General features: G+C 43.7%; 1 protein-coding gene across 1 annotated transcript in view; it reads left to right on the forward strand.

The window, feature by feature from the left end:
• The window catches only part of LOC309381424 (solute carrier family 12 member 3-like), a 62,249-nt gene that overhangs the window by 19,246 nt on the left and 15,909 nt on the right, over positions 1-27,094 (forward strand). Inside the window, exons 2-16 of the mRNA XM_081932389.1 lie at positions 4,740-5,044; positions 6,855-6,998; positions 7,827-7,902; positions 9,385-9,480; positions 10,347-10,486; positions 11,336-11,446; positions 12,475-12,586; positions 13,750-13,880; positions 18,798-18,882; positions 18,972-19,132; positions 19,259-19,366; positions 21,956-22,079; positions 23,423-23,524; positions 25,058-25,213; positions 26,162-26,261. Coding sequence (XP_081788515.1) covers positions 4,740-5,044; positions 6,855-6,998; positions 7,827-7,902; positions 9,385-9,480; positions 10,347-10,486; positions 11,336-11,446; positions 12,475-12,586; positions 13,750-13,880; positions 18,798-18,882; positions 18,972-19,132; positions 19,259-19,366; positions 21,956-22,079; positions 23,423-23,524; positions 25,058-25,213; positions 26,162-26,261 — 1,951 coding nt within the window. The remainder of the gene's footprint in view (positions 1-4,739; positions 5,045-6,854; positions 6,999-7,826; positions 7,903-9,384; positions 9,481-10,346; positions 10,487-11,335; positions 11,447-12,474; positions 12,587-13,749; positions 13,881-18,797; positions 18,883-18,971; positions 19,133-19,258; positions 19,367-21,955; positions 22,080-23,422; positions 23,525-25,057; positions 25,214-26,161; positions 26,262-27,094) is intronic.

Genomic DNA, 27,094 nt, shown 5'->3' on the forward strand with positions numbered 1-27,094 from the left:
AGGGGCTGCTACAAAGAAGAGGGAGACAAGCTATTTTCCAAAGCATCAGAAGGAAAGAATGGCTGGAAACTAATTAAGGAGAGGAACAACCTGGAACAAAGAAGAAATTTCCTGACAGTGAGAACTATTAACCAGTGCCTTTTTTTTGCCTTCAGAAGTTGTGGGAGCTCCATCCCTGGAGGCTTTTAAAAAGAGACATTTCAGCCATTTGTCTGAAATGCAAGGAACTCCTGCTTGAGTAGTGCTTGCTCCAAAGTACACCATCTACCATATCCCATGCCCAAAGTTCATGAGATGTTGAAACTGGAAAGTAGTGCAAAGAAGAGCAACTAAGTTGATTAAAGGCCTGCAGACTAAAACATATGAAGAACGGCTGCAGGATTTGGGTTTGGATTTGCAGATAAAAGAAGGACTAGGAGGGATATGATAGCTGTATTCCAGTATCTGAGAGCCTGCCACAAAGAGGAGGGGGTGAATTAATTAACAGATCTGGTGACGGGCAACAATCTGAGGATTTGAAACTATATTCTGTGAATAACTTTCAACAGACAGAGAACGTTTGGTTTCAAAAAAAGACCAAACCTGGAATAATACTACATCCATTGCAAAGAAGATTTTGAGGCTTTGGAAAAAGTGCAGAGAAGCACAACTAAAATGATTAAAAGCCTGGAGGCAAAAAATAACGTTTGCAGGATTTGGGTATGGCTAGCTTAGAGAAAACAAGGGGTTACAGGCTAGCACCATTCCAGTATTTGAGATGTTGCCCGAAAGAGGAGAGAGTTAGCCTATTTAGCAAAGCACCAGAGGGGAGGACAAGAAACAATGGATGGAAACTAATCAAGGAGAGAAGCAACCTGGGATTGAGGAGAAACTTCTAACAGTAAGGACAATTAACCAGTGGAACAGAAGTTGCCTCTAGAAATTGGGGGTGCTCCATCACTGGAGGTTTTTAAGAAGAGGTTTGTTTGAAATGGGATAGGATCTCCTTCTTGAGAAGCGGGCTGGACTAGAAGACCTCCAAGGTCCCTTCCAACTCTGTCATTCTGTTAAGCTTGCCTGCAAGATCTGAAGCCTGCATTCTTGCGTCCTGCTGCTTTTTGGCCTGCTGCCCACCCCCTTGCCCACGGGCCAGCCACACACCCAGCCAGACAGATCCCTGAGGCTCCAGCTTTCCTCCAGCCTTCCATTGTCTTTCTAAGTTTCCATTGCCTTGTACAAATGGGCTAGTGGAAAGAACGCTGCAGGGGCAGGAGATAAGACGAGCAAACAGGGCCCTTAACTTCTTATGTTATGTGCAAGAAAGGGGGAGGATGTTCTTTCAATTCCACCCCTAACCTTCTTCCCCCCCCCCTGCCGCCTCCGCCCCCCCCTCCCCTTTCCTTCTTGCATTTGGAAAGTTTGTCTATTTGGAGAGGGGGGGGTGGAGGTGTGGATGATGGATAGGAGGGATCAAGGCAGTGAGGAGCTGTTGGGTCCAGTTTAGAAGAGCTGGACCTGCCTTCATCAGGAGGCTTTATAAGTCAGGAGAGATAGCAGGTGAGAGATAAGATATCAAGGGCTGGCCTGAAGACGCTGAAGGAACAGGTAGATGAAGTCTCCATCTCATCTTCTAGTTTCTGGGACTTTTTCTTTTCTTTTCTGGTTCCTCGGTCACTGCAGTTGGGTTGTTCTTTACCCCCTGCTCCCTGCTATCTCATTCTTTCTGCTTTTATTCTTCTTGACCGTCAGGTTTAAGCAATCTAGCGCAGCATCGGTCCTAGGCTGGAGTGGTTCTTTCCATTTTGACTTTGAGGAGTGAAGGCCAAATTTCGTACCTGCAGAGAAACGAACTGTATCAGGCATCTATTTTCAGGGCAGTTCTTGGAAATACTCAAATACTCAAAGTGTGAGAAAACAGATTTTTATTGTCTGTCTCTCTGTCTGTTTCTCTCTCTGTCTCTCTCTGTCTCTGTCTCTTCTCTCTCTCTCTCTCTCTGTGTGTGTGTGTGTGTGTGTGTGTGTGTTTGTGTCTTTCTCTGTCTCTCTCCCCCTCTCTGAGTCTGTCTCTCCCCCCCCCTCTCTCTCTCTTATAGTTTATATAATTAATTTGGTCTTTTGGCCATCCCTAAGAAAAATAATTCCTGTATCTTGTTGCAGTGTAGCCTTCTGGAAGGAAAAAATAATAATACTGCTGGATGAGACCAAGGTTGGTATAAATATCCTAATAATAAATATATTTTAATATGTAAAATATATTTTATAAATATGTTAAATATATAAATATATTTAATTAATATATAAATATATTTAATTATTAGGAAAATGCATTGCCCCAGTAAATGGGAGTTTGTAAATGATTGTACTACTCTTGCACTCTAATTCAAAACCATCCTTGTGGCTCTTAAAGAACTTGTTAATTTATTATAGCATGACTCTTAAGGTCTTGGGGTTAGTTCTACCACAGCAAATTAGATTCATCCTTAAAGGGCCACAAAATTCTTTAGTTAACTTTAACGGATTAATTTCATCTTTTTCTGATGAGGTATATCCCCCCCTGGTCTGTTAACATAATACTGTTAAAATAACGGAAACAGACATAAATCAAATGTTTTGAATGTGGGAGATTTTTTTTTGCCAGCTTATATTTTTCCTGGAAGAAAATCAATTGAATTCAATGGGATTTACCTCTGATTTAATATATTTGTATGTGGTCTTATAGGGAAACTTCTGTAGTTTCTACCTGAGAATTAGTTCAACTTAAATAGTGCATGTCTGTCTTTCTTTCTATATCCTAGAAAATGTGCTAAATTAAAAAGTATGGTATTTTGATTATGTCCTTGGCAAGACCAGGATAGATGGAGACTGTGCTTTTAATTCTGTAATGACTATTGTGTAATTGATTTTATTTCTAATAATTTAACATGACCATTTTTACTGCTATCGTTTTTTATGAAGTGGATACTGCCGTTTTCTACCGCCATTTCATCATAGCTTATATAGTTTTAATATCAGTACCAATTACATTTTTACCTGGAGATTTTTGCAATACAATGTTTGTATAGTCTTTGGCTAATATTTCTGATGTTTTGCTATTTTTCCATAGGTTTTTATAATGTATATTAACATTATATCACATTATTTTAAACTGTACTATACTAAACTGTTGTCTTAACTATTTATATTTGTGATGTTATTTTATAGCTGTGGCAGTAATATTAAAAGCTCATTTTTCATTGCACATTGGCTAGGCTGTTTGTGTAGAGATTATGCTAAATTGCCATCCTATAATAGCATTTTAGGCAGATCAATGACCTAGATAAAGCTTGATTGATTATAGATGACCACCCATTGCCACTATGCCTTTATTTAATGGATTAGAAAACATGATATGCATTTCAAAGCTGTATGGAAACAAGAGGTTCAAACTGAGTTTAGAGTAATGATGTCTTAGTTTTCAGTTGTAAAAATAAAGAGAAAAGTGGATAAAGCTTTATGATGAATATAGTTCAACTAGACTCAAAAAACGATCTTGAAAACGTAATCATTTTGGTGTCACTTAAGGGCATGCTTGAATTATTTTGAATTGGGTGTTTTGGAATGGAACTCTTCAGATTTTGATCTGAAAAAAACCCCCACTTTTCTGCTTTTCAGAAACAGATATACAGAAAGAATATGAGCCATATATAACTTTTCTATTCCCAGGAACAACAGAACCAAATGTACTTGTAAATATTCCACGGGTTTGCTCTTACTTTATACATCTCTTTATCCAAATTCTAAATTACAAGAGTCTCGTAAAAAATACTCTTGTAAAAATAATCTGTCCTATGTTATGGAATAAATTCTTTTTATTCTAATTCTAAATTCTAATTCTTTGCAGTATTTTAAATCACTTGGTTATCTTGCCAGAGAAGTTCAGTTATTGGGTCGGTGACTTGTAATAAGAAGGGTCTGTACAGTCACTGCCAGGAGCTTTTTGCCTTGCTCAGAAATACAGTTTATGTGCATAAGGACGTCTATGAAATGTTCTACCTTGTTCAGGACCCTGTTGTGTGGTTTAAAATTTGGGGATGAAGGATTATCTTGTGATAATACATTTCTGGACCCAGGAACTGCTCAACCAGGATTAAATTTAAGTTGCGGCCTTAGCTAAGTAAGAGAGACGGTGTAATGGTTAAAATACTGGCTTGAATTGTTGTTAGTTGCAAAGTCATGTCTGACCCATCGCAACCTCATGGACAATGTTCCTTCAGGCCTTCCTGTCCTTTACTATCCCCTGGAGTCCATTTAAGCTCATGCCTCCTACTTCAGTGACCCCATCCAGCCACCTCGCTCTCTGTCGTCCCTTTCTTCTTCTGTCCTCCATCTTTCCCAGCATTAGGCTCTTCTCCAATGAGTCCTTCCTTCTCATTAGGTGGCCAAAGTATTTGAGTTTCCTCTTCAGGATCTGACCTTCTAAAGAGCAGTCAGAGTTGATCTCCTCTAGGACTGACCGGTTGGATTGCCTTGCAGTCCAAAGGACTCACAGGAGTCTTCTCCAGCCTAGCAGAGAGCTCTGACAAAACGTGATCCACTGGAGAAAGAAATGGCAACCCTCTCCAGTAACCTTGCCATGAAAATCCCATGGACAGTACTGGCTTCAATGGGATGGGTCAAATCATGAATGTCTACCTAACTCCTGGCTTGTTGAGTGGTGGATAAAATCAAAGGGGGCAGCCTTGCTGGAAAAATAAATGCATATATGTTCTTTCTCTTCCTAGCAGGTGGGAACAATTCTAAGAAGGCCATGGAAGAAAATTCCTCATCCTACAAGACTGTCCTTTCCTTTGGACGTTTCAAAGTTCGAAAATTACAAAATGGCCTTTCCTCGGAGCAAGATAACCACACACCTAAACCCGATCTTCCTTCTTCCACGCAAGCAGAAGAAAACGGATCTCTTTCAGCTCCCCCCGATTATGAGACTTCGATTGATGCTTGTCCCCGATATGAGTTTTATGCGCTCTCTGCACCCCCTGGGCGGCGGAAGATCCGGCCCTCGTTGGACATGTTGAGGAACGCAGAACCGGTAAGAATAAAATGAAATTCAATGGTGAAAAGAGTAAGGTTCTACATTTAGGCAAGAAAAACGGAATGCACAGGTACAGTATAGGTGGTACCTTGCTCAGTAGTAGTAACTGTGAAAGGGATCTTGGAGTCCTAGTGGACAACCATTTAAATATGAGCCAGCAGTGTGCAGCAGCTGCCAAAAAAGCCAACACAGTTCTAGGCTACATCAACAGAGGGATAGAATCAAGATCACGTAAAGTGTTAATACCACTTTATAATGCCTTGGTAAGGCCACACTTGGAATACTGCATTCAATTTTGGTCACTACGGTGTAGAAAAGATGTGGAGACTCTAGAAAGAGTGCAGAGAAGAGCAACAAAGATGATTAGGGGACTGGAGACTAAAACATATGGAGAACGGTTGCAGGAACTGGGTATGTCTAGTTTAGCGAAAAGAAGGACTAGGGGAGACATGATAGCAGTGTTCCAATATCTCAGGGGTTGCCACAAAGAAAAGGGGGTCAAACTATTCTCCAAGGCACCTGAGTGTAGAACAAGAAGCAATGGATGGAAACTAATCAAGGAGAGAAGCAACTTAGAACTGAGGAGAAATTTCCTGGCAGTTAGGACAATTAATCAGTGGCTTGCCTCCAGCAGTTGTGAATGCTCCAACACTGAAAGTCTTTAAGAAGATGTTGGATAGCCGTTTGTCTGAAACGGTATAGGGTTTCCTGCCTAGGCAGGGGGTTGGACTAGAAGACCTCCAAGGTCCCTTCCAACTCTTCAGTTATTGTTTCAGACTGGCTCATCTGTTGACTTAAACTCTTAATGTGGCTTGTTGATTTACACTTAGCAAGCTGCCTGAATCCTAACATCATGGTTTATAAACCATGCTTTAGAGCTTAATTTGTTATGAGATCCCTGCCAGTTGCATTTTCTTTAATAAATCGTGTTTTAAAATAACCACAACTTTGTGTGCAAAGTGTAAAGCAAATCATTGTGGCTTTCAAAGTACCAATTTTGACCTCTGATCATGTGTGAACCGGATTATCTTTATACAGTGCACTAAATTGTGGGGTGCAGCATGAAAATTTGGTAGCTTCTCCCTACATGCCAAACCAGATTCTCCATGGCTTTATAAACCATGCAGGCTAAACTGATTTTTAAAAATCTAAATCACAAAGGAACAAACCCCAACTCAAATCAGCACAATAGACTAGACTAGACTAGACTAGACTAGACTAGACTAGAATGGAGTTGGAAGGGACCTTGGAGGTCTTCTAGTCCAACCCCCTGCTCAGGCAGGAAACCCTACACCACTTCAGACAAATGGTTATCCAACAACTTCTTAAAAACTTTCAGTGTTGGAGCATTCACAACTTCTGGAGGCAAGTTGTTCCACTGACTGCCAGGAAATTTCTCCTTAGTTCTAGGTTGTTTCTCTCCTTGATAGTTTCCACTCATTGCTTCTTGTTCTACCCTCAGGTGCCTTGGAGAATAGCTTGACTCCTTCTTCTTTGTGGCACCTCTGAGATATTGGAACACTTGCTATCATGTCACCTCTTAGTCTTTCTTTTCTATACAGTATAGTAACCCAATTATTTTGTTCTGCATGATTAAAATAAATCACAATTTAATACAGTGTGTGGAAAAAGCACCAGTCTTTTTTCCACAAAGCCATATTTTGGGGAAAGAATGGAGCCAAAATCCTGCGCATTTGGAGAGGACCAGAAAGGAGAGCAGCTACAAAAATGTTAAGGCGCAGAACTATAGGAGGTTCACATTGGATCTAATTTCAGCTTCTTTTCTTCTTTCTCTTTGTTTAAATAGGGGAAAGGGCAGGCATATCCTGGGGGCCCAGACCGTGCTGACCCCAATATGGAAACTGGTTCTAAGGATGGGGAGGAAAAGGACGTGGAAGATCCCGAACCGGAAGCAGAGCCCGTTCGATTTGGCTGGGTGACGGGAGTCATGGTAAAGTTCACAGTGCAATGTGTGAATTCATTTGACCCAAGAGGATGGATGGGATGTCAACAGTCCCAAAAGTAGGAACTATGATTGGGAAGAAATAAAGCCTGGAGCTGCCACCGATTAATGTAGTGGCTTCTTAATACTTTTAAGTAAAAGTCAAGGGACGTGGTGGCTCAATGGCTAAGACGCTCAGTTGTCCATCAGAAAGGTCAGCAGTTCGGCGGTTCGAATCCCTAACACCGCATAATGGAGCGACCTCCCATTACTTGTCCCAGCTTCTGCCAACCTAGCAGTTCGAAAGCATGTAAAAATGCAAGTAGAAAAATAGGAACCACCTTTGGTGGGAAGGTAACAGTGTTCCGTGCGCCTTCGGCGTTTAGTCATGCCGGCCACATGACCATGGAGATGTCTTCGGACAGTGCTGGCTCTTCGGCTTTGAAACGGAGATGAGCACTACCCCCTAGAGTCGGGAACGACTATCACATATGTGCGAGGGGAACCTTGACCTTAACCTAAGTAAAAATACATGCCAATGAGAGTTAGTTTAGTCTAGTGGTTACAGCGTCAGCCTAAAAACCAGGAGACCGTGAGTTCTAGTCCTGCCTTAGGAATGAAAGCTGGCTGGGTGACTTTGGGCTGATCCCTCTCTGTGTCAGCCCAGCCCACCTCACAGGGTTGTCGTTATGGGGAAAATAAGAAGAGGACTAAGTGTACCTTCATCATCTTGAGTGATTTATAAAACTAATAAAGTCAGGATAAAAAAATGTAACTAATAATTAAATAATGTGACTTTGTGAACAGATTTTCACTAGTGTCTTTTTTCATCCCAAGATCCGATGCATGCTGAATATTTGGGGTGTGATTCTTTATCTCCGTTTGCCCTGGATAACGGCCCAGGCTGGCGTAGGTAAGAGACTTTGTGGAATTAACGAGGGACTATTTTTATGGAGATTCTCTGTCATGCAGGCCACGGTTGTCCCACGGGTGCTTTTTCAAGAGGCAACTGGACTTTCTGGTTTTTCTTTGAAGACATTTTGCTTCCCATCCAAGGGGCTTCTTCAGCTCTTGACTATTAAATGAGTCATGTTCCCCACCATCTAGTCAGAGCTGAAGAAGCTTCTTGGATGACAAGCAAAATGTCTTCAAGGAAAAACCAGAAAGTCCTGTTGCCTCTTGAAAAAAATACCTTTGGGAGGGACTTGATTTCACCTTCTCCCTACTGAAAAAGGTTCTTAAATCATATATAGCCAGCCTTGATATGAGTTTGTAAATACTTTTATATCATGTAGAGATACTCCTTGACATACAACCATTTGTTTAGTGACCGGTAGAAGTTACAATGGCACTGAAAAAAAGTGATTTATGGCCGTTTTTCACACTTACAACGTTCACAACATCCGTATGCTTGGGTGATGAAACTTCCATCACTTGGTAACTGGCTCATATTTATGACGGTTTCAGTGTCTCGTGTTCCCCTTCTGCGACCTTCTGAGACACAAAGTCTATGGGAAGCCAGATTCACTTAGCAACTGAGTTACTAACTTAACAGCTGCGGTGGTTCACTTAATAGCTGTGGCAAGAAGGGTTATAAGGTGAGACAAAACTCACTTAATACCATTTAGCAACCATAGTTTTGGGCTCATAAGTTGAGAGTTACCTATACATGCAAGGAGGAAAAAATATATATTTTAATGCTGCACAATGTTTTTGTATCTTCAAATGCATTTTGCCCACAGAAAATGACTATTCATCTTCAGAACAAAAGGACAAATCGTTTAACTTAATAAAAAACTAATCAAGCTGCCTTCAAATTAGGAGAAAGCAAGGCAGGAATAACGTAATATAAGTAGATAATCTTAGCTGAATAATTAGTTTAATAATTACAAGATTGGACAGAAAGATCTTAAATCTTATAATCTGGTACAGATATCCCTTGCTTAACAACCACAGTTGGGGCCTGCAACTCTGTTGCTAAGCAACACAGTCATTAAGGGAGACATCACGCAACAGGGATGAACCTATGACCTCATTTCCTCCACAGTTATTAAATGAGTCAGGCACGTTGTTAAGCGGGCATCATGGGATTGCAATTGTACTGCTGACTTCTCCTCTGACCCTATATGCAGAATTGTGAAACCCACAAATGGCAATCTCGTGACTATGGGAATGTTGCCATGGTCATAAATGTGAGGACTGGTTGTAACGTCACTTTTTCAACTTCATCGTAGCTTTGAATTATTGCTAAACAGGGCAGTTGTTAAATTAGCACTACCTGTATTACAAAGAACATAATACCATTGGTCACCTCTTTGTTAAATACGTACATTATTAGGCCATGGATATTAGATAGCCATGCTTCCAAACTACCACATGTTCCTTGTTCTTTCAGGGCTAACCTGGTTGATCATTCTCATGTCCTCTGTGGTGACCAGTATTACTGGTCTCTCCATCTCTGCAATTTCCACCAACGGCAAAGTCAAAGCAGGTAAATCATCTTTTACAATCTTACAAACCCTTTTCTGCTCAGCTGCTGGCCTAGCCTACTCACTCTGTCTGTCTGTCTGTCTGTCTGTGTATCTCTTTGCTGCCCTCTAATGGCCATTTGGGTTTCTGCAGTTCAGCCATCCAACAGTTATACCAGGGTTGTCCAAACTTGGCAACTTTAAGACTTGTGGACCTCAACTCCCAGAATTGGCTGGGGAATTCTGGGAGTTGAAGTCCACAAGTCTTAAAGTTGCCAAGTTTGGACACCCCTGAGTTATACCAAGCCATCCCAGTTTCAGGTCAGGACTCAGGAGGCATAAAAAGAGAAAAAGTCAAAGTACAAACCTGGTCAGAGTCCAAGAAGCCAATTCAAGGGGCCCTGAACAGAGGTCAGGGGAGCTGGTAAAAAAAAAAAAAAAGGAACATCCAGACAGTGTTTTTTAAACATAGTTTTAGTTTTTTAACATAGTTTTAACATAATGAGAGCTTATTTGAAGGTACTTAAACTTTCCATCTTCAGCAGGGGTGGACAATTAAGGCAACTTTAGGACCTGTGGACTTCAACTCCCAGAGTTCCCAAGTCAGCCACAGATCCTAAAATTGCCATAGTTGTCCACCTTAGATATTGGAATACTTCTATAATGTCATATCTATGCTTCTTTCCACTAGAGTAGATGTTCGCAATTCCTGCAACTGTTCTTCATAGAGCTTAGTCTTGTTTAATGTTCAACAATAAATGTTGTTTGCATAAAGTTTTTATATGCTGCTTCTCCAGTGTGCAAAACCTTCTATTTCTGATTTTAAATTTACTCGTCTGGTTATAGGGAAAAAACAAAACTGACTCCATTTTGCTTATGTTGGGTGTAGGGGGAACCTACTTCCTGATCTCTCGCAGCTTGGGCCCAGAACTTGGTGGATCCATTGGCCTTCTCTTCTCCTTTGCCAATGCTGTGGCTGTGGCCATGCACGTAGTGGGTTTCTCCGAAACAGTGAAGGACCTGCTGGTGGTACGTGTGAAAAAAAACTCTTGTCTTTCCTCTGTTCTTCTAGCTCAGGGTTTCCCAATCTTGCAGCCTTTTAAGGTGTGTGAACTTCAACTTCCAGAATCCCTCAGCTGGCATGGGAAACATGCTGCAGCAATGGATGCATGCTGGCTGGGGAGTTCTGGAAGTTGAAGTCCACATATTTTAAAGTTGGCAAGATTAAGAAATACTGTTTTCACTGTTTGCTTAATAGCATGTTGGTTGTGCATATTGTGGGGTGATTCCTTGGAGCTCCTGATGAAGCCAATTTTACCTTTCAGATTCCAGATCTCATACTTCTACAACATCTAAAGAAGATTTGCCCTTCCTGTTCCTTTCCATTCCCTTCCCTTCCCTTCCTTTCCCTTCCTTTCCTTTCCTTGCCTCCCTCCTTTCTTTTTCTTCTCCCTCTCTCCTCCTTCTCCTCTCCCTCTTCTCCATCATTTCCTTTCTTTTGTTTCCTTTCTTCCTTCATTTCCTCCCTCTGCCCCTCAACCTCTACGTCTCCTCCATCCTTCTCTTATTTTCCTTCCTTCCATTCTGTCTTCTTTCTCTTCCTTCTCTCTCCCTCTCTCCCTCCCTGCCTTCCCTTCTCTCCCTCTTTCTTCTTCCCCTTCCTTCTCTCTCCCGCTCCTCCCTCCCTTCCTTCTTTTTTTCTTTCCATCCTTCTCCCAGTACTGCTCCCCACCTTTTAAGAACAGATGGCATTGTTGGGCTAATCAGGTCAATCTAACCATCTCAGGATGGTAAGATTCAGCCAGTTTGCATCTGGGAGGCTGCTTAGAGGAGGAAGCTGATGTGAAGGGAATGCTCACCCTCTCCATCTTTCCACAGGAGTTTGATGCCGTGATGACTGATCCAGTAAACGATATCCGTATTGTGGGCGTGATAACCGTCACCGTCCTCCTTGGAATCGCTTTGGCTGGCATGGAATGGGAAGCAAAAGTAATGGCGCAGACGTGTTGACATTGGGATGGGTGGCCAGTCCGAAGGAGAGAGTAGATCTTAGCGGTTAGAGAAGATGATTGAGGGAAGCCAAGAAATGTGGGTTGTGGGGAGGGGCTGTTTCTCCACGTTGGATCTATTGTCATCTGACAATTTGAGCAGGAACAGCCTTCAGATATCTGGAGGATGGAACCCAATGTGTGGGCAATTTTTGGGAAAGCTTTGCCAAACGTTTATGAAGAGGAGAACCAGCTAGACTCGTTTCTGAACATTAAACACTGATCTAAGATGATTATCTGGCAAAGCTGTTCTTGATGTGGAATACACCTTATTATACGATCGCTATCGTGTTGTTATAAGGTAGCATATAAAAAAAAATTTGACTGCGAGGTGTTGAAATCTTTAAAAGGAGCCGAGCAGCATTGTGGTATGGACTGTTAGGCAAAAAGTTCCTTGAGGGAGGGAGGGAGAAAACAATAAATTAAATCGGTTATGCAAAGGTGGTTGATTTTTGGATTGTCAGATCTCCCTAGAAACAATCAAACTGCCCTCAGTTTAGGAAGGGGAGTGAAAAGACAAATTTTACTTCTATTTCTACTGCAAAGCTACGCTGCCTACCCAGGGAACCTTGTAGAGCTTAACTGCACCAAGGATATACTGTACAGGTAGTCCTCGACTTACAACAGTTCATTTAGTGACAGGTACAACGATACTGGAAAAAGTGATTGATGGCTGTTTTTCAGCACCATTGCAGCATTCCCACAGTCATGTGATCAGAATTCAGAGGCATAACGGCTGGTTCATATTTATGACGGTTGCAGTGTCGGGGGGGGCAGAGGGGTAAACTTTGGGCTCAGTTGTAGGTCCAGGACTATCTGTATCTAACCAGTAAATGAAAATAACTAATAATCAAATTCAGGTAAAATCCATGTATATTAAATAAGTCTCCTATGAAATCCAGTATCAGGAAGCTGATCCAGCCGGGAATGAAGCTTTCATATCTTTTCTCTTGTTGCTTCTCTTCCCAGGCTCAAGTTGTCTTCTTCTTTGTCATCATGGTATCCTTCATCAACTATTTCGTCGGGACGTTAATTCCTGCCTCACCAGAGAGAATGACTAAAGGCTACTTCAGCTATCGTAGTAAGACTCATACTTTGCAATTCTTGATCTTCTGGACAGAAATCATAGTTATATAACACAGATCTCATGGCTTCCCAGTTTATGTAGCAATACAAGTACTGCTCTCCTCTTTAAAGCAACCATATCTTCTGAGATGCAGCTGCTTTAAAGAGTTGCAGCAGATGCAATATTTATACTCTTTATACTCTTGCAGCATATTTTCCTAATTGTTCCGAACATGTTGTACAGTTCAGTAACATAATAGAGCAGGCCATATTCAGGAAGAACTGAATCTCAGAAGTAGATACCACAACAGGCCCAGCGAAGGTCACAGGTTCTGACCATGGGACTTCTAATGGACTCAGACACAGAAGAAATTTTGCCTAAAACAATACTGGTCATCCATGGCCAAAGACAGATCAGTTGTCTGCCCCCCTTGCCTGGTGTTCACACATTGCACTGATCCACCAGGCCACTACATACTCTTCACGTAGCCATAATTAGATTTGTGAATACAGGCAATTCTAGTTTGTTCAGTACATTATGGTTAACCATACTGAGTATTGAGACGCGGTAAAGCAGTTTCCTATGTTCATATTAAAAGTGCCCTCTATTTGGAATCATGAGGACTAGAGCCTGAGTGCCCAGAGGTCGAGCTCTCATCTCACAATCAGGAGGCTGTGAATTTGATCCTGGCTAGAGGAAGATATTTCTCTCTCTGGGAACAATGAGAATACATCTGCTGAACAAAATTCTGTACCGGTGACAGGAAGGGCATCTGGCCAGTAAACACTCTGATAGTTCCATTCAGTTGCCCAGCTTCCACCCTGGAAAGGATGATGGGGTACTTAAAAGGAGATGGTGATGATGATGAGGAGGACTAGAGCCTTTATTTTTGGGGACAAGGGAAAGAGCTGAGGTATCAAGTATTTGCTGTGCCTACTGAAGCTCCAGGTTCACGTCTTCTGAGTCATCAAGTAGAATAATATAGGCAGATCTTAAAGAGCTGCTGCTAATTAAAGCAAACCACATTAAAGCAGATAATCAAATGATTCTTTCTAAGACAACTCTACAGTCTGGATTTTTGAAAATGCCAAATGCCTTTAAAATAAAAATGTTCAATGGCTTTTGGGGTACTTGCTTGATTTTCTTTTTTTTAAAAAAAAGTCCTTTCCTTCTTCAAGGTGACATCTTCTTGGAGAACCTCACACCTGAATGGCGAGGAGATTCTGGAAGCTTTTTTGGCATGTTCTCTATCTTCTTCCCCTCAGCCACTGGGATCCTGGCCGGGGCCAATATTTCAGGAGATCTGAAGGTAAGTTGGCTTGGCAGTTTTCCTTCAAGGAAAGTGTTGGCTGCAAGTTCCATCAATGCATAATGGAGCTCAGTTGGACTTCTTTTCTTGCTCGCCTGTCTCCCTTAAAGATTCCCGTTCCCTTATCGGGAAATTATTCCCAGGGCGTTTTTTCAGACAAAAGGATTTAAAAGGAGAGAGAGGGAAAAAATTGGTAACAGATTCACTGAAAGAGTGAAGAAAACATAGCAAAAGGATGTCCCAAAGATGCTTTTTCAGGAGGCAACTGGACTTTCTTGTTTTTTCTTCTTTTGAAGATGTTTTGCTTCTCATCCAAGAAGCTTCTTCAACTCTAACAGGATAGTGGGGAATGGAATGCAGCTGAAGAAGCTTCTTGGATGAGAAGTGAAACGTCTTCAAAAGAAAAAAACAACAACAAAAGTCCAGTTGCTTCCTGAAAAAGCACCTTTGGGACAACCATGACCTGGATGACTGAGAATCTCTACAGACTTGTAAAAAAAGGATGAAATTTTGCCTTCAACAGTCAAAAACCTCCTAGAAATTCTGCTTGCACTTCCAGGAAAGGAGAAGCGTTTCGAGAACTAGAGGTTGTTTTAATATAAATATTATATAACATTTTATTTTATACAAAATATTACAGAGCTAGCTCAGTTCAAGATGTAGGATGGGAGAGCTCCTCCCCAAGATGGCTGCTGCTGAGTAAGCAGAATGTCTTCTCCCGCCCACGATGTTCTGCGTTTGCTGACAGAGCTGGTTCTTTGGCAACCTTGCCCCCCAGGATTTGAATGGAGGCCACTTAAGAAGGACCCAAGATGACTTTTGGATGCTGTGGACCCACCTAGGAGGGGGAATCTTGAAGATTTCTGCTCTCTGTGGGAACAGCTGGAAAGTCAACGGTGTTTATCTTTAGCTTTTCATGTCAGCAGAACTTTTTCATAAGCAAGCCTAAGACGTAGGATGGGAAGCAGAGGTGGTATTCAGCAGGTTCTGGCCAGTTCTAGAGAACTGGTGGAAATTTTGAGTAGTTCGGAGAACCGGTAAATACCACCTCTGACTGGCCTCTCCCCCATCTATTCTCTGCCTCCCCAGTCCCAGCTGATCGGGAGGAAATAGGATTTTGCAGTAACCTTCCCCTGCAATGGGTAGGAAATAGAGATTTTGCAGCATCCTTCCTCTGGAGTGGTGTGGGAATGGAGATTTTACCATATCCTTCCCCTGCCACATCCACCAAGCCACGCCAACAGAACCAGTAGTAAAAGGTTTTGAATCCCACCACTGATGGGAAGGTTGGAGACTAGTTGTAGCCTTAGGGACAAAGCCAGATGGGTGACTTTGAGCCAGTGCCTTTCTCTCAGCCCTAGGACTAGTTCCAAAAAGAAAAAAAAACCCTGTTGCCAAGAAGACTGCATGGACTTGTGCATGTATCACCAAGAGTCAACAATTGACAGAGATTTGCATTTCACCATTAGGACAGGATGAAGAATGGGGATTTACAGCAATATAATTTCCGCCAAAGCTCATGATTTATTAAGAAAACAAATAGAATATCCTGTGTACTAGTATGTTCTCTTTTTTTCCAGGCTCCTCTGCAGTGAGTTAAACACCCACACACACACACACCCTTCTGCATTCTGGCGCCTTTAAAACTGACCTCTGGGAACTGCAGACCCAGCATACCTAAATTATATTGATTAAGGAAGGGTGATCTCATAATTGGATAAAAGAGAGAGTAATTTTCCATTCAGGTTACTCTTTAGACATGTGTGAGCAAGATCTGGCCAAGCTGCATTCCATGGAAGGCAGAGGAATCCCACTAAATCTCCTCACAATCAGAGGGTTCAGGCTTAAAAGATTACCCCTTTTCTTCAGAAAGATAACTTAGACCAGTGTTTTTCAAACTTGGTAACTTAAAAATAAGTGCATTTCACCTCCCAGAATTCCATAGCTAGCATCAGAGGTGAAGTCCATTCCTTTCACACAGTAGCCAAGTCTGAAAAATACCAATTTAGACCAATCCCAAACCACCATCTGCTCCGAAAAGAAGATCAAGGCCAAGATCTTGGATTCAAGATCCTCCAAGGTCAAGGGCATGATCAGGACCAAGAATGTTGCTTCAAGATCTTCTTAGAGAAGAAGATGAAGACCAAGTGGCCCTCCTCTGGGAAGGAGCTAGCAAACTGGGGGATAACACAGAAAAGGCCCTTTTCTTTATTGTTTACCTGGATCACTTCAGATGAGGGAAGCACAACGAAGAAATAATATTGGAAGATACTTCGCCATTCTACCTGGGGTTTGTGCAGCTGTAAATCAACTTTGAGGGATGCGGTACTCAGCGACTAAGATGCTGAGCTTGTCAATCAGAAAGGTTGGCAGGTCGAAGGTTCGAATCCCTAGTGCCGCTTAAGGGAGTGAGCTCCCGTTACTTGTCCCAGCTTCTGCCAACCTAGCAGTTCGAAAGCATGTAAAAATGCAAGTAGAAAAATAGGAACCACCTTTGGTGGGAAGGTAACAATGTTCCGTGCGTCTTCGGCGTTTAGTCATGCCGGCCACATGACCATGGAGACGTCTTCGGACAGTGCTGGCTCTTCGGCTTTGAAACGGAGATGAGCACCGCCCCCTAGAGTGGGGAAAGACAAGCACATATGTGCAAGGGGAGCCCTTACTTTTACCTTTAATTCAACTTTTCAGGAAGCATCCTGGTTTTGCAATAAAAGCAATCCACAAAAGTAAGATTTCGAACAGAACTAAGTCGAAGAATATCTTCAGAAGAGAATATATATCTGTAACTTGGGGTTGAACTCTGGAGTCCTTGGTGTTGTTCTCTGAGCTTGAGTTGTTGGCCTGCAGGTATTTCATTACCCAATTAGGTAACATAAGCAGTGATGTGCTTATTAGCACAGATGATATTAACCAGTTGGGCAATGGAATGTCTGTAAGCAAATAACCAAGCTTAGAAAGCATCAAAAGGACTTCAAAGTACATCCACACAGAGTGACTTTTTATGGGTTATGTTCTGCTGTGATTCACAGAAGGGGACTACAGCAGTTGTTTGAATTGTTTGCACCTTGAAAAATAATTCCCATTGCCTGTGAAATTACTTTATCTGGATCAGATAAGCATAGAGTGGGCACACCTGGGTAGTAGGGCTTTGGGGCTAATAGGAAATGGGGGAAATGGCCTTACAGTCTGGGAAAGAAGAACAAGCATGTAGAGACACCCTAGCTAGCTGAGTAATGTTCACAGTGGCGTAGCGTGGGTTGTCAGCACCCGGGGCAAGTAATTTGCGCCCCCTAACCCGAGGGCGGCCCGACTGCAGCTGCCCCTGGGTCGGCATCAGTCAAGTGAGGCTCTCCATGCTGGCCTCCTGCCTTCCTCCCGAGGAGGAGCTCGACAGGGCAGCGGGAAAAGGTTCGACTGAAGGGAAGCAGGTGCCGCGGGGGTGGGAGGCGCACCGGGGGCTTCGGGAAGGCGCCGGCTCCCCGGGGCGCTCCAGGCGGAGCGGGAGGACGCGGTGGCGTTGCAGCCGTGGGCAGACGGAGCGCAGCGCCGCTCTCCTTCGGCTCCCGCGGGGGCGGCGCGGCGGGTCTTGGCGGCTCCGCTGGGAGGTAGGCAGTGCGCAGGAGGGGCCTGGGCGTGCCAGGGCCGGGAAGCTTAGTTCGCGGGCCAAGCCGGGCGCGGAAAGAGGCGGCCACAGTCCGGCAAAGGGCAGCGCGGGGCGAGTCAGGGCGCCCCCCCCAGATGTTGCACCCGGTGCGGCCGGCACCCCCTGCACCCCCCACGCTACGCCACTGAATGTTCATAGTAACCGTACCGATCTCTAATTATGCAACCAACCATATAGGACACCGTTGGATTTAATATACATCTCCCGATAAGCAAGAGAGTGCTGCCAATCAATTCCAGCATATATGGCTGATTGCAGTAATATTGCAGCAACTGTTGCAACCGGCAATTCCTTTGTAGGTTGGGGCAATGCTGTGCGTATCTTCTTGTCCCTGGCACTTGCCCCAAAAGTACATTCAGTGCTGGTGAAACATCTCATCTCCCTTAGATATAGCAGATAGAGGCAATTCTAGGAACAGAAGAACCACATGGTCCCTGGTGCCAGTTGAGCTGAAGGTTGGATCCACTGTGTTGGAGCAGAGGATAGTCCCCTAAAGGGAGAAGCTAATTGGCTTTCAGATCATTGATGATGGCTTCTCCTCCCTCAACTATCATTAGGTGGGGCCCCTGTAGGAGGAGTTTTCTGTTCCTGTTTGTAACTGTTATTTAGAAATGTGTTTATTTATAGCGCCACAGAGCAAACAGAGAGTACAGTCACCATGTACCTTCTCTTATTAGCAGCATCTTCATCTTGAATTTACAAAACTGGTAGTTCTGGTTTATCAGATTTGCAAATGAAATCTTTGTTGCTACTGTATTATTAGCCATTTTCTTTTTATTCTGGCAGTCTCCTTTCTGTTGCTGTATCTTGCACTTATTTGCTGTAGTTGGTTATGATTGGGTTGTTTATGTTGTTGCACCACACTTGGATTTCTGGGCTCATAACCTGTTAGAAATTCTGTTTATATGTAGCACCACAGTTAAAACAGTTGAGCAGTAAAGCACATGGTGACTGTACTTTTTGTTTGCTCTGTGGTGCTACATATAAACACAATTTCTTACACTGTTCTTCATCGCGGCTGAACTGAGAAAGATTTTCTGGTGTTTTCATCCAGCTGCTAAGAAGATGGTGCCAGAAAGAGAGTGCATGGATGGAAGCCCTCAGATAGAGTTAGGTGGAGGCAGTTCTAGGAAGTGAAGAACCATATTGTTCATGGTTTTAGCTGAATGCATCCCTGCTTTCTCCTGTGTCTTCTCCTTCTCCTTCCAGCAGCTTCTTAGTCATTTTTGCTCACCGTGGTCTTCCTTTTGCAGGATCCAGCAGTTGCCATCCCCCAAGGAACACTAATGGCTATCTTCCTGACCACCATCAGCTATTTGGCCATTGCGGCCACCATAGGTAACTAAGATTCCATTTTGGGACCATAGGCTCCTGACAGCCATGCCAGGGTCCCATCCTGTGAGACCTTTTTCCTTCATCTTCTACAGGAGCTTGCGTCATCCGTGATGCCTCTGGAAGTCTAAATGACACTTTGATTTCCAACTTCACCGGCGGAGACTGTGTTGGCCTGGGCTGCCGGTACGGCTGGAACTTCACTGAATGTAGTGTGACACAGACCTGCGAATATGGGCTTGCCAATGATTACCAGGTACGGCTACTGGACTCAAACACCCTCCGCCCCTCCTCCCACAATCTTTGGGAGTAGGAGAGAGATTTGGGATGTGTGACTTGGACTTATTTCTCTTCAAAATGGTCCCCCTCACTTCTTTTCCAGACAATGAGCATGGTGTCGGCATTCAGCCCCCTGATCACCGCAGGAATCTTCGCTGCTACACTCTCATCTGCTTTGGCTTGCCTTGTGTCAGCCCCCAAGGTCTTCCAGGTAGATTGGGGGGAAATTATGGGGCAAGAAACAGTATCAATTAATTAATAGAAGAAGGTAGCACAGTGGCTCGCTTGCTTAGGACTCTGGGTTGGAGATAGCAAGCCGGCGTTCCGAGACCTAAATGCTACCATGGGGTGGGATGAGCTTTCGTCCTTCGCTCCAGCTCCTCCCAGGGACATGAATGGAGCTCCCAACTGGGCATCCCCGGGGCAATGATGATGTCACCAGTTAATCCTTTCAACCAAGGGTGGTTTGCTGCGGGTGTTACTGCCGGTTTACTTCTCCTGAACTTCACCTGAACCGGTGCGAACAGGTAGCAACCCACCTCTGCTTTCAACCTAGAAGCATCTCAGTGATTGCGACTTGAGTGTCATGCGATCAGTGAACTAGCTTGCCTCTCAGAGTTGTGTATTCTCATTACTGCAGCTTGGAGGCTTCAACTCATTGCAGTAGACACCAGTTTAACAGACCTTCTTATCTACTTTCAAATTTATTTTATATCATATTGGTGGAGATTCTTAGTCATGGTTGTCCCAAAGGTGCTTTTTCAAGAGGCAACTGGACTTTCTGGTTTTTCTTGGAAGACATTTCACTTCTCATCCAAGAAGCTTCTTCAGCAACTCAGAAGAAGCTTCTTGGGTGAGAAGCAAAACACCTTCAAAGAAAAGTCCAGTTGCCTCTTGAAAAAGCACCTTTGGGTCGTTACTGGAAGTTTTCAGAAACAAACTGGACAACCATTTGACTGAAGGCTTCTACCTTGAGCAGGGAATCAAACTAGAAGACCTCCAAGATCTCTTCCAGCCCTATGATTCTATGAAATAGGGATATCATGTTGGGGTTTCCCTTAGAATATCCTTGAAATTGATGTTGGATCTGAATTCTGGTTGTTCCAAAACATCTAGAGAAGATTAGAGTTGCAGAAAACCCTTTGTGAGGATGACTTTCCACATGTTCATTGGCAACATAATCTTCTTCAAGTTGTGATGGTTCTATCTCTCCCCAAATTTATCACCAGATCAATTTCATGGGTTAGCCTTTAACTTTAGAAAGGAACAAGTTCTTTTTCACCTGCCAGGCTGAACTTTGACAAGTGGGGGGATTTCTTTCTGAATGTGCTGAGTCTGAATATTATGATTCAGCTTTAAAGCTCGTAGGTGAGGAACGGTAGAGACAGTTAACGTATTTTTCGGATATAAGATGCTCTGAAGTATAAGACACACCTTAGTTTTTGGGGAGGAAATCAAGAAAAAAAAATCTGCCTCTGCATACCAGCATCCATCGATATTCATCTGGCTAGCGTCCTTAGCAAACAACCTGATCAGCTTCAGCACATTAGCCTGATTCAGCACGAATTTGGGTGTGTCTTATACACCAAATGTAGCCCCGCCCACCTGATGGTCCCCACCCTTCGGCCATTTTAGGCCTCCGCTCGTCATGTTTTAGACCTGTTCCAGGCTGCGGGGATTGCCACAGACCATCGCTGCCTCCGCGCCTCACATTTTTGGCCTCTGTGCCTCGCGTTTCCGGCCTCCATTTCCGACCTGTTCAAGGCTGAGAGGATCGCCAGAGCACATTGCATTTTCAGCCCCTGCATGCCCCATAACACGTAACGCAATACACAGAGCCCAAAATGGGGGCATGCAGAAGCCGAAAACGCAAGGCGCAGAGGCCAAAAACGCAAGGCACAGAGGCTGAAAACGCAAAGAGCAGAGGTGGCGATTGGCAGCGATGTGCTCTGGCAATTCCTGCAGCCTTGAACGAGTCAGAAACTGAGCATTCGGAGACTGAAAACGTGAGGCACCAAGGCCAAAAATGCAAGGCATAGAAGTGGCGACGGTCTGTGGTAAATCCTGCAGCCTGGAACAAGTCAAAAACGAGATGCACAGAGGCCAAAAATGCCCAGCGGGTGGGGGCTGGCGGGTGGGCGGGGCGACATTCAGTGTATAAGACGCACCCAAATTTTCACCCTCTTTAGTGGGGGAGAAAAGGTGTGTGTGATATTCCGAAAAATACAATAATTAAAAGCTGTGCCGGCTTTGTAACTTGCTTTCTTGTTCTTCACTTTGGGGCTGCTTATCAGAGAAAAGTAGATAGAGATGTCCCAAAAATGCTTTTTATAAAGATGGTGGGGAATGGAAGGAATTTATATTCTTTGCAGTCATTTGGTCGTAAAGAATATAAATCCTTCTATTAAGCACCACTGTCAGTACTGAAGCTTCCGGGTGGAGAATTGAAACGTTTTCAAGGAAAAAACTCTGAGAAAGTCCTTTCACCTTTTGAAAAATATCTTTGGGACAACTGTGACCTGGTTGTGATAGATAATCCCCATAGCCAGAAGGTAGAGATGCTATTGCAGGTAAATTAATGGGAACGGTGAATCGGGCCCTGTGTTCATATAGATTGAGATAGAACTAATGCCAAATCAAATCTTTTTGACTTGCTCCAACCTGCCCAACATCTGGTTATGGCAGGAAGCCTTTAAACATCCCTGTGGCCACTAGTCATGATTGTCCCTAATGAGTTTTGAGACTCCTGCTTCAAAGTTTATGACTCCTGCTTCAAAGTTTATGTCCCTCTGCCTTCTAGTGCCTCTGTCAAGACAATCTCTACCCTCTGATTGGCTTTTTCGCCAAGGGATATGGAAAGAATAAGGAGCCGCTGAGGGCTTATGCCCTGACCTTTATCCTGGCTATTGCCTTCATCCTCATAGGTAAGCTTATACATTGGTCATCTCATATTTCTCTATTCCAAAACATGAACGGAAAGGCCAAAGGCTGGAAATCGAGGGCAAAGTGAGACGAATAGGTTGGAGATGCTTTGAACTAGAAGATGAATCTGACCATGGATTGTGGAGCCAGTTGTAATGAATGAATTCACACAACTCGTTAAAGCATATTAAATGGATTGGGTGCTTTCTGGATCTAGGCGTTGTGTAGGAAGTCTTCTTTTCAATATGGTTTCCTTTAAGAGGGGATCAGCCTGTTCTCCAAGGCACTTGAAGCCAGGACAAGAAGCAGGGGTTGGACACTAATCAAGGAGAGAACCAACCTAGAACTAAGGAGAAATTCAGGGCTTCAACATTTTTAGCAAGGGGTTTTCTGCCCAGTTGCTGGGTGGGCGTGGCCTAGCTGGCCTCCTGCACCACAGTGGGAGGGAGTGTCTTTACCCTCCCCAGGCTCCGGAGACCCTCTGTAGGGAAGAAACGGGCCCCTTTCCAGCCTTCCTGAATTTCCGTTTGGCCCGTTCTCCCCCCTCCCCAAGCCTACACAAGTGCCCTGCACTTACCTGCACCTAATAAGGGCTGCATAGGGGCTCCTGGAAGGGGAGGGATGGGAGGTTTTTAAGCAGAGATTGGACCACCATTTGTCTGGAATAGCATAGGGCCTCCTGCTTCAGCAGGGGGTGGAACTAGAAGACCTCCAAGGCCCCTTCCAACTCTGTTATTCAGTTAGATCATAGCAGATTTGGGGAACACAGCAATGGGGTTTTCTTAACTTGTTGAGATCTAGCATGTGATGGGAATTCAGTTGAGAGGTCAAAACGGTTTAACAAAATAAAATCGTTAAAAGAAATCCCATTGCTGGGATATACGATTAGTCACGGGGAAACCTCGACTTCCAGCCGTTTGTTTAGTAACCATTCAAAGTTACAACAGCACTGTAAAAAGTGGATTATGACTGATTTTCACATGGTTGCAGCATGCCTATGGTCACCTGATCAAAATGTGGGCACTTGGCAACTGGCACGTATTTATGACAGTTGCAGTGTCCTGGGGTCATGTGGTCACCCTGTATAACTGTCCCCGCCAGCTTCCAATAAGTAAAATCGATCAGGGAAGCCAGACTCACTTAGCATAATTGAACTTTGCTTAACAACTGTAGCAAAAAGACTGTAAAACGAGGCGCAGCTCACTTAACAACCTTGCTTAGCCGTGGAAAATTTGCGTTCAATGGCGGCCGTAAGTCAAGGACTTACCTGTGCCCAACGCAGGATTATCCTTGTTGAGTACTGCAGTGGTTTTCCAGTGTTCCTTACATCTACTTCTCTTTGCAGCTGAACTGAATACCATTGCTCCCATCATCTCCAACTTTTTCCTCTGCTCTTATGCCTTGATCAACTTCAGCTGTTTCCATGCCACCATCACCAATTCCCCAGGTAAGAATGGACAGGTACTTTGAAACTTTGGGGGGAAAAGTGCCAAGAAGAGCAACTAAGGCCTGGAGACAAAAAAAACATAAGAAGGACGGTTGCAGGATTTGAGTTTGGCTGGTCTAGAGAAAAGAAGGACTAGGAAAGATATAGCCATAACAGATGGTCTTTGACTTACAATAGTTCACTTGGTGACCATTTGAAGTTACCAAGGCACTGAAAAAGTGACTCAGGACCACGCTTCACACTTACGACCATTGCTGCATCCCCATGGTCATGCTATTTACATTTGGATGCTTGACAATTGACTCACAGTTTTGTGACAGTTGCAGTCATGGAATCATCTTTTGCCACCTTCTGAAAAGTAAAGTCAACGGGGAAACCAGATTCACTTAACAACTGTGTTACTAATTTAACCACTGCAGTGATTCACTTAGTGAATGTGGCAAGAAAACTCATACACGCACAGCATACGTACTGTATGAAAATTAGTAGTCATTGTAGAGAAATCTGAAAAAGGTACATGGTACTACATTGCAAGTTGTAATATGCTACATATTAAGAACATAAATACTGTGTATTGTGTATTATATATGCCCATATATACTGTGTAGTCATGTATGCAGTGTATAATACTAGCTTATGTGACGACCTAGGGGACATGGTGGCTCAGTGGCTAAGACACTGAGCTTGTCGATCAGAAAGGTCAGCAGTTCAGTGGTTTGAATCCCTAGCACCGCATAATGGAGTGAGCTCCCATTACTTGTCCCAGCTTCTGCCAACCTAGCAGTTCAAAAGCACGTAAAAATGCAAGTAGAAACATAGGAACCACCTTTGATGGGAAAGTAACATTGTTCTGTGCGCCTTTGGTGTTTAGTCATGCTGGCCACATCACCATGGAGGCGTCTTTGGACAGCATTGGCTCTTCAGCTTTGAAACGGAGATGAGCACTGCCCCCTAGAGTCGGGAACAACTAACACATATGTGCGAGGGGGACCTTTACCTTTAAGTGATGATGTATGCTGTATATAATAGTAGATTTCATGATTAATATATAATATATGCATGGTCTGCATGGTCTTCTGTGATGAGCCGAAGGACAGAAAGAGGGAGTAGTGACCTTCCTCCCATATTTAGGCATACCAGGGGTTGTAACACAAATACATACCTATTTCCCTGGCTCAACTGATAAGGAGGCGAGCCTGTGGCTTAGTGGCTAAGACTCTTGCCTAAGATATAATACAGCCCAGGTTCAAATCCCAGTAAGGGTATGGCTAGCTGATGAGAGCTAATTAGCTCGAAATAGATCTATACTAGTCTCCCTTTATTTATTTATCAGTACAAATGCAACTCTAATATATTAATAATATATACTTCTATTGTACATGACCCCAAAACAGAAACTCTAAATTTCTGGCCTTGCATGGCCAACATTAAAAACATTAAATATTTTGCATGGCTAAAGCTTTAGATTAAACTGGTGGGAAGGCTCTGGAGATGTTAAAATGTGATTCCCATCTCCCTTTTGCCCCCTTCTAGGCTGGAGGCCTTCCTTCCGCTACTTCAGCAAATGGACCGCGCTTTTTGGATCCATCGTCTCCGTGGTCATCATGTTCCTACTGACTTGGTGGGCAGCCCTCATTGTGGTTGGAATCATCATTGTGAGCTTGGCGTATGTCACCTACAAGAAACCAGGTGAGGAACACCTTGAAATTGAAGTTCCTAAGGTAGGCACAGCCCACCCACAGGATGTTCTCCAGAGTTGGAGAACTGCAATGCCCACCCCCCACAACCTGATACCAAGATCAGGTTAGTCGCCACGGTGTAGAAAAGATGTGGAGACTCTAGAAAAAGGTGCAGAGAAGAGCAACAAAGATGATTAGGGGACTGGAGACTAAAACATATGAAGAACGGTTGCAGGAACTGGGTATGTCTAGTTTAATAGAAAGAAGGACTAAGGGAGACATAATAACAGTGTTCCAATATCTCAGGGGTTGCCACAAAGAACTGTGCATGGCTTACATTTATTCCAGTTTAATGTTTGATTTTCTCATCTTGCAAAAAACTATTTCAGAGGGTAAAAAAAATAATCCTTTCTTTGCAATTAGAGATTGGAGGCTTCAACTCATTGCAATAGACACCAGTTTAACAGACCCTCTTACCTACTTTCAAATTTATTTGATATCATATTGGTTTCTCAAAAGAGGGCCTTGTTCATTGGGAATGTCTAATTTAATGAAAAAAAAGACTAGGGGTGACATGATATCAGTGTTCCAATATCTCAGGGGTTGCCACAAAGAAGAGGGAGTCAAACTATTCTCCAAGGCACCTGAGGGTAGAACAAGAAGCAATGGGTGGAAACTAATCAAGGAGAGAAGCAACTTAGAACTGAGGAGAAATTTCCTGACAGAACAATTAATCAGTGGAACAGCTTGCCTCCAGAAGTTGTGAAGGCCCTAACACTGGAAGTCTTTAAGAAGAGATTGGACAATAATTTGTCTAAAGTGGTGTAGGGTTTCCTGCCTAAGCAGGGGGTTGGACTAGAAGACCTCCAAGGTGCTTTCCATTCTGTTATTCTATTTCTAGTAGGAAATGACTGACAGAATATCTCATTTTTCTCTTCTCAACCCTTTTTCTTCACAGAGGTAAACTGGGGCTCCTCAGTGCAAGCCGGGACCTACAACATGGCTCTTTCAAATGCCATGAACCTGACCAATGTGGAAGACCATGTCAAGAATTTCCGGTAAGTGTCGAAGTGGAAGAATGTGTCCTTGGCTCTTGGGTTCATCCCACAGGGGGAGTAAGGGCTGCAAAGGTGCTTTGAACTGTGCTTGTCCCAAAGGTGCTTTTCTCAAGAGGCAACTGAACTTCCCAGTTTTTCTTCAAAGACATGTCGATTCTCATCCAAGAAGCTTCTTCAACTCACAGCACAACAGCACTGGGGAAAAAACGAGTTATGACCAGTAGTGAAATTCATTTTTTTTTTACTACTGGTTCTGTGGGCGTGGCTTGGTGGGCATGGCAGGGGAAGGATGTTGCAAAATCTCCATTCCCACCGCACTCCAGGGGAAGGATATTGCAAAATCTCTATTTCCCCACCCCCACCCCATTCCAGGGGAAGGATACTGTAAAATCCCCATTCCTTCCCCAGTCCAGGGGAAGGTTACTGAACAATCCCCATGCCCTCCCCACTCCAGGGGAAGGATACTGCAAAATCTGTATTCCCTCCCCACTCTAGGGGAAGGATACTGCAAAATCTCCATTCCCACCGCACTCCAGGGGAAGGATATTGTAAAATCTCTATTCCCCACCCCACCCCATTCCAGGGGAAGGATGCTGTAAAATCTCCATTCCCACTCCACTGCAGGGGAAGGATATTACAAAATCCCCATTCCCTCCCCACTCTGGGACCAGCCAGAGGTGGCATTTGCTGGTTCTCCAAACTATTCAAAATTTCCACTACCAGTTCTCCAGAACCTGTCAGAGCCTGCTGAATTTCATATGACTGTTTTTCACCCATACAACCATAGCAGCATCCCCACGGTCCCATGATCAAAACTCAGGTGTTTGGCAAAT

Source organism: Natrix helvetica (assembly GCF_964273705.1).
Source record: "Natrix helvetica genome assembly, chromosome: Z".
Classification (NCBI taxonomy): Eukaryota; Metazoa; Chordata; class Lepidosauria; order Squamata; family Natricidae; genus Natrix; species Natrix helvetica.